General features: G+C 54.0%; 1 protein-coding gene across 7 annotated transcripts in view; it reads left to right on the top strand.

Annotated features, from left to right (window-relative positions):
- Positions 1-14,924, top strand: part of FGD5 (FYVE, RhoGEF and PH domain containing 5) — a 123,531-nt gene that overhangs the window by 5,845 nt on the left and 102,762 nt on the right. For all 7 annotated transcript variants that reach the window (XM_024983314.2, XM_024983315.2, XM_059880132.1 and 4 more), the window contains exon 2: positions 5,452-8,062. In XM_024983314.2, the coding sequence (XP_024839082.1) occupies positions 5,452-8,062 (2,611 nt within the window). The remainder of the gene's footprint in view (positions 1-5,451; positions 8,063-14,924) is intronic.

Raw genomic sequence — 14,924 nt, 5'->3', positions numbered from 1 at the left:
GCTCTGCTCTCGTCTCTGCCCCCCACTCAGTCTCTTGGTGATTTCACCCGGCTCGTGCCCTGATCCCGTCTCTGTGATGGCTGCCTCCAGCCAGGCCACTCCCAGGAACCCAGGCTGGTCCACCCAAGAGCCCACTGACCGCTCCTTGCAGGGCTGTGATGGGGAAGTCGGACCAACAGGTGCAGATGGAAGTTCTGGTTTCCTCCCGAGACACCTGCAGCCTTCCCGGTTCAGCTGGTGGCAGCTTCACCCTGCCGGTTGCTCTGACTCCAAACTTTTGCATTGCCCATGATTATTCTTTCTCTCACACCCCACATCCAGACCGTCTGTAAATCCCACCAGCTCTACCTTCATCTTTAGAATCTGATCTTTTTCTTTCTTTCTTACTTTTTTAACCACTTCTTCCACTGTAGCCTGATCCAAGCCTCCATCCTCTCTGGCCTGCATCATTATCGCAGGTGCCCTCTTCCTGGCCTCCCCGATATCATGCTCAGCACTGTTGCGGCTTTCAGCACACTAGCTGGAGTGGGCTTGGCCTTCTGCTCAGGGCCGGGTTGTCATCCACACTCTGCCCTCATCTCCTGTCCCTCCTTTGCTGCCTCACTCCCTTCCCACCACTCAGATGTCCTTGGACACGCCGGGTGAGCCCTGAATCCCCTCACCTTTTCAGGTCTTCACTCTGATGTCCTCTCATTGAGACCCGTCCTGGTCTCTCTGTTTAAAGTTGCAAGCTCCTCATCTTTCCTCCAAACTCCTCCTAATTCCTGATCTTTTCCTGTGGACGTCATGATCATCTCACATATGATGGATAACAAACTTAGGCTTTTTATCGCTTATCTCCCACCACTACAGTGTAAAGGCCAGGAGGCATGTGGTCTTTGTCTTGTTTATTGATGTATCCAGAGAGTCTGGACGAGGGCCCAGAAGACACTGGGTGCTCCATCAATACTGGTGTAGTGGAGTTGGATTACAGAGAGCTGGACGGGAGCGAAGGAAAGCCAGTCATTCACTTTGTGGTCACTCAGTCCTTCTGACTCAGCCTTATGGGATTTCTCACTTGATTCGCTGTCCCTGGCCTCTCTGGCCTCAGTCTCTCTGCATTTTGCCTTTCTCTGCTTCACTAGAAGCCGGGAGCCCCAAGTCTGCTCTGTGCAAGAGATGTTCAGTTGTGTCTGACTCTTCACGACCCCATGGACTTGAGAAGCCCACCCAGGCTCCTCTGTTCATGGAATTTTCCAGCCAAAGAATACTGGAGTGAGTTGCCATCTTCTTCTCCAGGGGATCTTCCAGACCTGGGAATTGAACCCACATCTCCTGCATTGGCAGGCGGATTCTTTACCGCTGAGCCACTGGGGATCCCACAGAAGAAATGCTTGATGGCAAAGGGTGAAGGGACTGGACCAGGAAGCAAGAGACTCCATTCTGCAGAGGCCCTTCTCTGGACTCGCTGAGTCCCCCGCCCTGCGTGCGCCTCAGTCTCCTCTCCCAGTGAGGGGTCGGGCAGGGTCTTTCTGACTGCCATCCTTGGATCTCAGAGGGGAAGGGGTGAAACGCCCTGAGCTCCAGAGCAGAGAGCAGGACGTGGACACTGGGTACTTGTCACTCCTCGGGGCTCCCGTGGGGAAGGCATTTTCTTGCTGGATCACGCCTAAGACACCCACTGTGACCTTTTTCCGAGGAGACGGCGCCCGCAGATCAATAGCTTGATTGCAGGAAGGATGGGGCGGGGTGGGAGTGATGCATTTTTCATGGCCGATCTGTCCCTCTGGCAGCTCTGGTGGTGCCTGTGTGAAATACCACCTGTTAAAGATAAGAAATGAGAGTCCCCACCCCCTGGAAAATAATTGCCTGCCAGTGTCTGACACCTGATGTTGAGAAGTGACGCTCGTATTACGTCATGTATCAGTGCAGATCCAGACTTAACAGCAGGAGAAGACGTCAAGGAGGGGAAGCCTGACTTTATTAGCACGACAATAGTGTGAAAATGGGTTGCTGGTCGTGTCCAACTCTTTTGCGACCTCATGGACTACAGCCTGCCAGACTCTTCTGTCCATGGAATTTTCCAGGCACAGTACTGGAGTGGGTTGCCATTCCCTTCTCCAGGGGATCTTTCCAACCCAGGGATCAAACCTGCATCTCCTGCATTGCAGTCAGATTCTTTACTGTCTGAGCCTCCAGGGAAGCTCCTGTTTATGGAAAACTACTAAGCAAAGTCCTGCTAACGTACTGTGTATCTTTGGATCTGTATAACAGCCTCTTGTACCCGTTTTACAGAAGAGGAATCTGAGACTCAGCCTCATAGCTTATAAGTGGCAAAGGTAGGATTTGAACCCAGATCACCAGGCTCCAAAGGCTTGTAACTGTTACCCTGTTATGTCACAGTGACAGGGAGCTGAAGCTTAGCTGTTTTTAGCTCCAGATATTTCGGGCTTTAAGAAAAAAAAATAAATTGAACAGAAATTTTTCTAAATGAGGTTGTATTTGATTGTGTATGGAAACAAGGGGTTGGAAAGTCACTTCTTTCGTCTTGAAGACTCGGGTTGTTTATCTGGATGCCTGCGGCTTTACTGGGTTGTTGGTGTGGGTGAATGTAGATATGGGTTAGGGTGTTGAGGAAGTGAGTGCTTTTGTCTTTAAAACCTTTTTTTTTAAAAATGGTTATTTCTTTAGCTGTGCCAGGTCGTAATTGCAGCATGTGGGGTCTGGTTCCCCGAGGAGGGCTGGAAGTCCGGCCCCTGCATTGGGAGCATGGAGTCTTAGCCACTGGACCACCAGAGCAGTCCTGAGCCTTTCAAGTCTTGAGCGCTGGGCCTCCTCCCCCCGTTCTTGCTGTCAGCTGCCACATCTTACAACCAACATTGTCCCTGTTCTCACTGCCCCCTCCCAATTAGCTGTGCCCTGGGAAACCAGGCCAGTAAGTTCATTAGATTTATGTGCAGCACACAAGTAAGGAGGCTTTGGAGTCAGGCCCTTCCAGGCACAGAGTGCGTGGGCTTTATAACCCTGTATTATTGGTATCCAGGGCCTTTTTTAAAATTTCCTTTGGGGCCCCTCAGCTGAATTTTTCATAGTCCTGCCAGCTTGGGGAGACGACACTGACTTTGGCCTCAGATATACTGAAACGGGGGCTTCCCTGGTGGCTCAGAGGGTCAAGAATCCGTCTGCGGTGCAGGAGATCTGGTTCAGTCCCTTGGTCAGGAAGATCCCCTGGAGACTGGAATGGCAACCCACTCCAGCATTCTTGCCTGGAGAGTCCCATGGACAGAGGAGCCTGGTGGGCTACAGTCCATGGGGTCACAAAGAGTTGGACACGACTGAATCAATTTAGTGTGCACACACGCGCGCACACACACACACACACACACATACTGAAACGGAGGGGCCGGTGGGACAGTCCCTATGGAGATGGGCTGCCACCGTGGCCACCACCCCTGACTCCTGAGCACCCTGTGGTGGGGCTGGTCTGAGTCGTGACATGCTGCGAGTGTGAAATATACCTTAAATTTCGAGGACTTAGCATCGTAAAGAATGTCGGCTATCTGCCGAATGAACTTTGTGTATCAATTACATGTTGATCCAAACATGATTCGTTGATTACGTGATAATATCCAAAGTGATATCTGGGATATATTGAGTTGAAAAGTATATTGTTAGTGTCACCTGTTTCTTTTTACTCTTTAATGTGGCTATGAGAAAATTAATAATAATTATGTGTGTAATGATAAATGGGGCTCACATTATATTTGTCAGTCTGGCCTGGATTAGAAATGACTGAGGTCAGAGATGGAGCTGCGAGTTGAATGCCGTGGAGGGGGTGGTGTTTGCTGGCAACCCTCCAGGCCAGCTGCTCCGCCTTCCCTCTGTCCCAGGCTGAACTGACACGCCAAGCCAGCTTTGTATCAGAGTATCACGCCCAAGGGCTCAGTGGGGATGGAACTGGGAATTGAGACTGGACTGCAGCAGGGACGTGCGCGTCCTAAACCTGGCAGTGGACGGCCAGGCAGTGCTGAAGCAAAGACGGCAGGACAGAGTGGCGTCCCTGGGAATCCCCAGTCCTCACCCGTCTGCAGTGCGGGCAGGGGCTCGGAAGCCCAGCTGCGGGTGTGAAGGCATGGGCTGGCTGTGGCAGGAGAGATGCTGAACTTGGAAGTGGGCGATTCCACCCTTGACCCTCCCGCTGTCCGGGTCCGTCCCATCCTGCCAAAGTGAGCTGCAGTGTCACCCCCTCCAAGCGGTCGTCCCTAGCCGCCGCACCCTTGCTTCTCTAACCCCTGTGACACATGCGTGTTGTCCATCTTCCATTTTGTTGTGGCCGATGAGCCTCAACATCCACACGGGATGAGACCTGTGTTGGAAAATACCATGTGATTGCCCCGTGAGGTTTGGGCGCAGGGCAGTTCGCTGGATACCAGCCCGAGGCATGCAGAGTTCAGAGGTGGCCCTTGGGAGAATCGTGGCGTCGCCATCCCAAGCCTGGTGGTGTGCCATTCTCGAGGGAAGGCGGTGCTCACTCATCATATTGCGAGAGTCCGCAGCTCCTGTGGTGGTTCTGCCAGCCTTTCTTTTTCTTCGGCTGCCCTGGGTCTTCATTGCAGCATGCAGACCTTTTCTAGCTGCAGCCCACGGGTTTCTCTTACTGCGGAGCACAGACTCGAGTGTGCACAGGCAGGCGTGGTAGCTGTGGTGCGCCCGCTTGGTTGCCCCGAGGCATGAGGGATCTTAGTTGCCTGACCAGGGATTGGAACCTGAGTCCCCCGCTTTGAAAGGTGGATTCTTAACCACTGGACCACCAGGGAAGTCCCCGTTGTGTCAGGCTGGTCTCCCTAATTTGATTTGTGAGGATTCAGCAGAGGTGTTCTTCTCTTCTTGGCCCTGGAAGACTCTGCCATCTACGGTGCGGTGTGTGTAGAGACTAGACTGCACTAACGGGAGAGAGGCTGTGGGCTCCTTGAGGAAAGCCTGGATGCTGACTGTTAAGATCTTCATTGGCTCCTGGGCACGTGCATTTACTACATACTTGTTGAGTGAATGAGTGCAGAGATCAGGACGCTTTTATTGTGAGCACAGGCTGTCATTCGTTCGGGTTCTGTTAGCCGGACTGTGTTTAGAAGAAAGATCTCTTCACCTTGTTTACAGAATGAATCTTGAGTGGGTAAGGAAGTGGCAACCCACTCCAGTGTTCTTGCCTGGGAAACCCCATGGAGAGAGGAGCCCGGTGGGCTAAGGTCCGTGGGGTCCCGAAAAAGTCGGATACGACCGAGTGCGTGAGCACACGGGAATTTAAAGATGTTGGTGGAGGGCATCAACCTGGCAGAACGTGCTGGGTTGGGCTCACGTGGGCTGGGAAGCCAGCTCCAGTGTTCTCTTGAAAACGTAGGTAGGAGACTCTTGAATGGAAGTAAAGGTAACTGTGCTTTCTCTCCCCTTCTTGTCTGTGTTTTCATCCTTTAGATTCACCCAAACCACCAGTCGCCCCCAAGCCGAAGGCTGCCAGTTCCCTCACGCCACAGACACCACCCAAATTCTGCCCATCGTCACTCCGGCCTGAAAGCCTTCACAGCCCCAACTCCTCCATGTCCAGGGGGCCGAAACCCCCCATCGCCCCGAAGCCCCGTCTGGCCACCCCCAGCGAGTGGAGGGCCAGTGTCTACGTGATCAACAGCTTGAACAAATGCAGCAACGGGAAGCTGCCCTGCGTAGACAGGGGCCTCTACGAAGAGCACCGGTCCACCCCTGAGTGCTCCGAGTCCGAGGCCGATGAGGATTACATCGTGGCCCCCAGGGCCCCTCCGGGGGAGGACGGAGCCAGGGATGCGGGCTGCGTGGAGAATGCAGTCACGGGGCCTCCGGAGGCCGGCGAGGAGGAGGAGGGCCAGGATGGGGGCGAGGGGTGCGGGCCAGCGGGGTCCGCGGCTGCAGAGGCCTGGGCGGTGCTGAGCGAACAGGCTGACCGAGACGTCGCCCCCGCCCCCGAGGACGCGGAGGGCCCAGACTGTGCCGGGGCCGTGGGGACCGAGGACCAGACGTTGGCAAGTGAGGAGGAGGAAGAGAAGCTGGCGGAAGAACACAGAGCCTGCAGCCTGGAGGACGAGGACGGAGAGGCGGAGCCTGGGGAGCCTGGGGACGGAGGGGCGGAGCCTGGGGACGGATGGGCGGAGTCTCTGAGCGATAGCATCCCAGCCCACCTCGAGGTCCTCGAGGATACCGTGGTTGGCGGCGAGGAGGAGCCCGGGGCCCCCGGGACCCCCCAGGAGGCAGAGGAGGAGGACGCAGAACCCGGCCACAGTGTGGACGAGGGGGGCGAGGGGGATGATGCCGGCGAGGAGCCCCCAGAGGACGAGGAGTCGGCCACGGGTGTTCCCGAGGCCGAGGTGGCCAGCGACGACCCTGAAGTCTCCCGGGAAGCGTGTGAAGATGCCGCAGGTTATGGCGGCCAGCATGACGGGCAGGATGAGCCGGCTGACCCGGCAGAAGCGGAGGCGGGGCAGGACCCCCGGCAGGGCGAGGACCCCGTGCAGGATGAAGCAGCCGAGGAGAGCTGCCACATCATCCCGTTCGAGAGCGACAGCGTGGACGACCTTGTGCCTCCGCTCTCGGCCAGTCCCTACGAGTTCTTCCCCACCGAGAGCACCTCCTTCTGTAGCGAGAGCTACCCTCCTTATTCCGAGTCCGCAGGAGAGTCAGCACAGGAGCCGGGGCCGGAAGAACGTGCGGAGCGGGACCCCGAGGCCGGGCCGGGGCGTGAGCGGCGGGGCTCCGCGCAGGGTGGCGCCGGGGAGGAGGGTGCCCCTGTGCCCGACGTCCTGGTCCTGCCGGAGGACGAGGATGCCAACCCCTATGAGATGGGAGTCGGCCCGACCTGTGAGGCGGACCCCGGGGAGGCGGAGACGCCCGGAGCGCAGGCCGCCCTGCAGGAGCTGAGCCCCGATGCGGAGGGCGGCCTGGTCCCCATCGACAGGAAGAACGTCATGGCGAGGGCCAGGCCCCACTCCGGGAAGCTGGCTGGCTACGTCCCAGAAACGGTCCCGGAAGAAATGGGGCCGGAAGCTGGCTCAGCGGCCGCCGGCGTCGGGGCAGCCGCCGCGGAGGGGAGGAAGACAGTCCTGTCGCTGGAGGGGAAGCCGCTGGACGTGGGCAGGGCCCTGCCGGCAAAGCCCAGAGGCTTCACGCTGTACCCGCGATCGTTCTCCGTGGAGGGCCGGGAGATCCCCGTGTCCCTGTACCGGGAGCCCGAGGCATGCGGCCTCGAGGGCCACGGCATCAAGAGGAAGGAAGACAACCTGTCCTTGCCCTGTGTCATCGGCTCCTCCGGCAGCTTCTCCCAGAGGAGCCACCTGCCGTCCAGCGGCACCTCCACCCCATCGTCCATGGTAGACATCCCGCCCCCGTTCGACCTGGCCTGCATCACCAAGAAGCCCATCACCAAGAGCTCCCCCTCGCTCCTGGTGGAGAGCGAGCCCCCGGACAAGCACTCCAAGAAGAAGAAGTCGTCCTTTAAGCGGTTCCTGGCGCTGACGTTCAAGAAGAAGACAGAGAGCAAGGTGCACGTGGACGTCAACGTGTCCTCGTCCAGGTCGTCCTCTGAGTCCAGCTACCACGGGCCGGCCCGGCTCCTGGAGATGGACCGCAGGAGCCTCAGCAACTCGCCGCAGCTCCGGGCGCGGACGGGCAAGCTCCGGGCTTGCGACTCGCCCTCCTCGCTCATCTTCTGCCGGGAGGGCAAGAGGAAGGGGGTCCCCTTCAGCAGGACGGTGTCCCGGGTGGAATCCTTCGAGGACCGCTCCCGCCCCCCCTTCCTGCCGCTGCCCCTCACCAAGCCACGGTCCATCTCGTTCCCCAACGCGGACACCTCGGACTACGAGAACATCCCGGCCATGAACTCGGACTACGAGAACATCCAGATCCCGCCCCGGAGGCCCGCGCGGGCCGGGACGTTTACGAAGCTGTTTGAAGACCAGAGCCGGGCCCTGTCCACGGCCAACGAGAACGACGGCTACGTGGACATGAGCAGCTTCAACGCCTTCGAGAGCAAGCCACAGAGCGCGGACCCGGAGGCAGAAAGGTACCGTGACACTCGCCTTCCCTTTCCCGGCCGGCGGCGGTAACCATCCGAGAGGCAAGCTTAGGCGAGGGTGGCGGTCCCTGAGCTTTTTGGTGCCAGGGGCCAGTTTGGTGCAAGATGGTAACCATCCGAGAGGCAAGCTTAGGCGAGGGTGGTGGTCCCCGAGCTTTTTGGTGCCAGGGGCCAGTTTGGTGAAAGACGGTTTTTCCACGGACCTGGGCAGGGATGGTTTGGGGATGAGTCTAGTGCATGACTTTGATTTTGCACTTTATTTCTGTTGTTATTACATCAGCGCCTCAGATGATCAGGTGTTAGATCCTGGAGGTTGGGGACGGGCATAGTGGTCAGAACGGACTGGCTTTTTCGCCTCGGGCTCTGTCTCTCTCTAGCTTTGTGACTTGGGCTGAGTGGCTTTCCCTCTCCAAGTCTTGGTTACTTCACCTGTGAAAAGAATCCGTGCTACCTCTAGGCAGAGTGTTTGGAAAGATAGGAGTACCTAGTCTACTTGAAAATGTTGTCTCAGATGCCAAATATAGTGCGCGGGTATTGCTATTATCTGGGATATGTTTCTCATCTCCTAGGCAGATGGCTTTACTACTCCCTTCTGGGAAAGTTACCAAAAGAGAAGGGCCTGGAATCTTGCTAAACTAAATATCTTTCACCATCAGGAAAATACCCTAAATTGAGATTGATCCCTTTTTATTGTGTCAGTATACACTATATTCAAGGGAACTAGAAAAGACCATTTATTTAAATCGTTTGAAGAGCTAAGGGCGCCCTAAGCTAAACCTCTCAATAGAGGTCTCTAAGAGGCGTGTCCAGGCTGATTCCTTTCGTTTGTTTTTGGACTTGGTCACCTTGGGAATGAGAGTGAAACACTGCGATTATTGACACCAGGGGGGGGTTTCTGACCTCAGCTTCCTGAGCCTGACTGAATGGCCTTATTGATCATCCCGGGTGGGTGCTGGCCAAGTCTTGCTGTTTCTTTTTGTGTGTGTGTGTGTAATAAAGTTTTATTAAAGTATAAAGGAGATAGAGAAAGCTTCTGACATAGGCATCAGAAGGGGGCAGAAAGAGTACCCCAGTCTTGCTGTTTCTTAGGCACCGCGGATGCACCTTAAAGGGGCTGCAATTCAACCTCCACCACGTACACACTCGGGGGCACCTGATCAGAATGGCAGTGATTTTCAAGGAAAGCCTGGTTCTTTCCCCGCACGTACAGTACCTCAGTCTAGTCCGGTACAGCTGTCGTTGCTCCGAATTCCCAGGGGACCTGCAGTGATGAATCAATAAGAATGATTTGCAATTAGCATTAGCTCTCTGTGGAGTGCAGACACGAGGAGGGTTTGCATGACTTTTGTCCTGCGTTTTTCATACGGTTCCCCACCCTGTCTCCCTCTCCCCCTGCCCCGAGTCTGGGTAAGGCTATGAATTGGTTCTTTCTGTGACCTGGTTTGGAGCAGAGGTGGGCATCAGTGCCCCTAGAGGGATCCAGTTTAATTTGGAGAATGGGGGCATGTGTGCACTTTGAAGAGGGCGGGAGCAGAAAAGCAGACAAGGTCACTGCATTAGTACTTATCAGTGGGGTTTGACAAGACCCAACCCCGGTGGGTGTGGGGGAAGCCTCCCAGGTGGTAAAGAACCCCGCCTGCTGATGCAGGAGATGTAAGAGATTCGGGTTTGATCCCTGGGTGGGGAAGATCCCCTGGAGAAGAGCCTGGGAACCCACTCCAGTAGTCTCGCCTGGAGAATCCCATGGACAGAGGAGCCTGGAGGGCTGCAGTCCACAGGGTCACAGAGAGTCAGACATAACTGAAGTGACTTAGCATGTGTGCACACGACCCCAGTGGCGTACCTCCAGCACTAATGGAAATAGAGCCAAGGTTTGAAACCATAAAGTCTCCGTACTGGGACGGACCTCAAAGGGCATGTGGTCTAACTTCCCGTGTCTAATAGGTCTCTCTCCTAACCCGGTCTGTAGTTGAATTCTTCAGGCCCCAGGGAACTCTCTACCTCTCAGAGCTGCTGCATCTGTTGCTCAGTACTTCTATTTTTCCTTTCTGTCTGAGCCAGAAGCCGTCTTCCCATCATGTCCCCACCCCACCGAGGTGGAAGCCAACCCCTCTACTAGCCCTGCCCCCTCCTGCTGACTCTTCACCCTACAGCCAGGCATCTGAGCTCATTTCCTCTTTTGTATATGACTGTCCTTCGGAAATGGAAATGTGCTTCTGTTGAATCACAGAATTGCGGAGCTGGAAGGGAACTTCTGACAACATTTGGTCCTGTTACGGAGGAGGAAACTGAGGCACGAAGAGGGAAAGAGAGTTGCCTCAAATCTCTCTTGGGGGAGAAATCAGTGTCAGGACTCCTATTCCCTGACTCTTGGTCCAGGAATTTTTGTGAAGGGTGCTAAGGGATGCCAGGTCCAGTTGTGCAGGTTGCACACTGCCCAGCCCCAGGGTCACACTCGCCTTTTAGTCTATATACAGTGTCCATGGGGTTGTGCAGTGTGCAGGCTACTTGGCCATATGCAAAGGGCCTGTGGCCTTGGGCTGCTGCTGTTTAGTCGCTCAGTCGTGTCTGACTCTTTTGTGACCCCACGGACTGTAGCCTGCCAGGCTCCTCTGTCCGTGGGATTTTCCAGGCAAGACTGGAGTGGGTTTCCATTTCCTTCGCCAGGGGATCTTCACAGACCGGGGATCAAACCCACGTTGCCTACATTGGCAGGGGAATTCCTTACCACTGAGCCCCTTGGAAAGCCCACCTTGATTTTTGCTTAGTCCAAAAAAAAAAAAAACAGAAGGAAAAAAAAAAAAGCTGCCTTCATCCAAACCAGAATAAAATACTGCAGAAGATGTGAATCCTCTCCATGCCCTGCCTGCTTGCTGTGTGCCAGCCCCGTGCTAGGTGCTTTCCCCGTGGTATCTCACATTTGAGGCTCCAGCCAGAGCCTTGGCTGAGTGTCTTGAACCATCACACTCTGCTGTGGAATGGATTTCCCTGCAGGCCAGGCTGGCTGGGATGTATGTCCCGTGCAGGAACCACATCCTCTTGGACATCAGTCAGTGAGCAGAGCTTTCTTCCGTTTTCCTGCATGAAACAGAGGGAAGCAGAGGGCGAGAGAAATCCCCGCTCTGGGCTGGAACACGTCTGGGCAAGGGCGGCGCCGGACACACGGCGTCGAGAGGCGGCAGGGGCTGCCACGAGGTGCGGGGGCCCCGGCTTCTTCGCCTGAATAGGGGCTTTGAGAACCAAGTGCAGGGGGGTGCTGCTGACCTGAGACATGTGCCCAGGGGTGCTGGGGTTGGCCGGGACCGGATGAGAGGATGGGAGACTGTTCCCTTCCTCCTTCCGCTGCTTGTGTGTCCCCAGACCTCGCTGCAGTGAGGATCAGAGGCCGAGGCCAAGATAAATATCGACGCTCCTGAAACAGAGCTGGACAGTGAGCCCCAGGAGGGGGAGTTCAGAGCCCACCCGGCTCTGCCTCCCTGTGGGCCCCCCATTTGCTCCTCTGTCCTGTGGTCTGATTGGAGCAGATCTGTTATTTCTCAGCCACCCACACTATGGCTCACTGCTTGTCTTTAAATCAGTCCATCTTTTTTACTTAAAAGATGTTTCAAAAGGAAATTCTGTGTCACTACCGGCAAATGGAGAGCCAGTATTAGTTGTTTTAAGTAGAAGGCAGTTGTGAAAATAAGATACAGGACAAAGAACTAAGCCCCGGCGGGTGAAGTCTGGCCTGAGCCTCAGGCCTTGCCGAGGCCTTGAGCGGAGGCTCCGTCCCTTTGCTGAGCAACGAGAGGTGTGAGAGGCGTCCTGGGCCAACGCGAAGACAGTCTCCTCGGTGTGGTCAGAAGGATCCAGGAAGGGTGAAAGGGGAATCTCGTGGTGTGATTTAGTGTTATTTAAATCCTTTTCCTAGCGAAAGTGCCTCCCTTTGAGAAACGTCTGGAGTGTGTGATAGAATTCAGAGTTCTCCAAATCAGAGCAGCAGCTCAGGGTCTGATGGATGATCGTAAAGTTTCTCCTGTGCAGATACTCCCTTCCAGGTTTGTCCACACAGACAATAGCATTTTCCCAGTTAAAACGTTCTTCGTAGCTGTCGTCTGTCTTATGAAGTACAAGTGTACACGTTGTTACCTGTGTACATTTTCCTCTGGTGTACACAACTTTGGGCTTCCCAGGCAGTGCTAGTGGAAGAGAGCCTACCTGCCGATGCAGGAGATGTAAGAGCCACGGGTTCAATCCCTGGGTCTGGAAGATTCCCTGGAGGAGGGCATGGCAATCCACTCCAGTATTCTTGCCTGGAGAATCCCATGGACAGAGGAGCCTGGCAGGCTACAGTCCATGGGGTCACTAAGAGTAGGACACAACTGAGAGACTTGGCACCCACACACATACACAACTTTGATTTAAACTGTATTCCCAAAGCATTCTTTTCTCCTGAATTGACTCTCATACATAGTATGTGAACCGTGAACTTCCAGATGTTCAAGCTCGATTTAGAAAAGGCAGAGGAACCAGAGATCAAATTGTCAACATCCGTTGGATTATTGAGAAAGCAAGAGAGTTCCAGAAAAACATCTGCTTCTGCTTTACTGACTATGCCAAAGCCTTTGACTGTGTGGATCACAACAAACTGTGAAAAATTCTTCAAGAGATGGAAATACCAGACCACCTTACCTGCCTCCTGAGAAATCTGTATGCAGATGAAGAAGCAACAGTTAGAACTGAACATGGAACAACAGACTGGTTCCAAATAGGAAAAGGAGTATATCAAGGCTGTATATTGTCACCCTGCTTATTTAACTTATATGCAGAGTACATCATGAGAAATGCTGGGCTGGATGAAGCACAAGCTGGAATCAAGATTGCTGGGAGAAATATCAATAGCCTCAGATATGCAGATGACACCACCCTTATAGCAGAAAGTGAAGAGGAACTGAGGAGCCTCTTGATGAAAGTGAAAGAGGAGAGTGAAAAATCTGGCTTAAAACTCAGCATTCAGAAAACGAAGATCATGGCATCTGGTCCCATCACTTCATGGCAAATAGATGGGGAAACGATGGAAACAGTGACAGACTTTATTTTGGGGGGCTCCGAAATCACTGCAGATGGTGATTGTGGCCATGAAATTAAGACGCTTACTCTTTGGAAGGAAAGTTATGACCAACCTAGACAGAATATTAAAAAGCAGAAACATTACTTTGTCAACAAAGGTCGGTCTAGTCAAGGCTATGGTTTTTCCAGTGGTCATGTATGGATGTGAGAGTTGGACTATAAAGAAAGTTGAGAGCTGAAGAATTGATGCTTTTGAACTGTGTTGTTGGAGAAGACTCTTGAGAGTCCCTTGGACTGCAAGGAGATCCAACCAGTCCATCCTAAAGGAAATCAGTCCTGAATATTCTTTGGAAGGACTGATGCTGAAGCTGAAACTCCAATGCTTTGGCCACCTGATGCGAAGAACTGACTCATTTGAAAAGAGCCTGATGCTGGGAAAGATTGGGTGGGAAGAGAAGGAGATGACCGAGGATGAGATGGTTGGATGGCATCACCGACTCAATGGACATGAGTTTGAGGGAGCTCCAGGAATTGGTGATGGACAAGGAGGCCTGGCGTGCTGCAGTCCATGGGGTCACAGAGTCAGACACGACTGAGCGACTGAACTAACTGAACTGAATGCAGAAAAAATGTTCTCAACAGCCATCTAGTCCAACGCTCATCCTTTTCCAGTAGAATCGTTGTGTCCCCAGTCAGGACTCTTGGTTGGGACAACCTAGGCCTTCTGAATATCCCACAAGACCTTGGTATGTTGATTATGGACTAGGAGCTTAATAAATGCGTGTTGATGGGTTGGTGATTTTGAGCTTCACGGGGGGAAAGAACTATCATTTATTAAGTATCTTCTGAGACAGTTTGAGGTGCTTTGTGTAAGCTTATTAAGTAGCCAATGGATGCAAAACACCACACAAACTGGTCTGTCCTAAGTGTCTTGTTTAAAATCCCCGTAATTGTAACTTCGCTTTTGCACGATGAAGCGTCTACTTTAATCACTCAGTATTATCCCTCCACACAGATCCCCGAGGTCCCCTTTCCCCATTTCATTATGAAAACATTCAAACTTAGGGAAGAGCAGAAGCAGTTTTCCAGTGAATGTCCGTGGGCCCGCTTCTTAGATTTGATATTAACATATTGCCGCGCTGGCTTTTTCTCATCGCTTTCTCTGCCTGCTTTTCAGTCTGCGCTCCACCTCTCGCTGTGACCTACCCCTCACTGCTCCCTCTGCTTCGGTTTCTTTTTCTTTGCTGTTGCATTGCGTGGCATGCAGGATTTTAGTTCCCCGACCAGGGATTGAACCCACCACGCCCCCTGCAGTGGAAGCGTGGACCGCCAGGGAAGTCCCACGTATCTCGGTTTCCTTGTCTGTAAAAGGCGACGCTGGGCGTACTGGGCCTGTTCGTGTCTTTAGGACGAAATGAGTTAGTGCAGCACAGAGTGAGAAGGTCGGTGAGCACGAGCTGTTATGGAGTGACGCGATCAAGGCTCCACAGCGTGGATGCAGGTGCAGAACCGGGTCTTCCACTGGGGTGTCTGTGTCTCTCTTACAACTTGTGCGTGTGTCAGACCCAGTGTTCAGGACCTCACATGCATAAACCAGGAGCAGGTGTGAACTCGTGAGCTGTGGGGTGTGGCGTCGACGTTGCCTCTGCCTTCCGCGGGGGATGGGGGCGGGGCTGCCCGCACCAGCCTGGGCACCCCAGGACGAGGGTGTTTTGATTCCGAAATCTCACTGTCTGTAACTCTGTCTGTAGCAGATATTTCACTTGTAACTTGTGATCAGTGAGGCACCTTAGGGCTTTCC

This window comes from Bos taurus, chromosome 22 (assembly GCF_002263795.3).
Source record: "Bos taurus isolate L1 Dominette 01449 registration number 42190680 breed Hereford chromosome 22, ARS-UCD2.0, whole genome shotgun sequence".
In the NCBI taxonomy this organism is placed as follows: Eukaryota; Metazoa; Chordata; class Mammalia; order Artiodactyla; family Bovidae; genus Bos; species Bos taurus.
The sequence above is the reverse complement of the archived record's forward strand: the minus strand, read 5'-3'. Positions and strand labels throughout refer to the sequence as shown.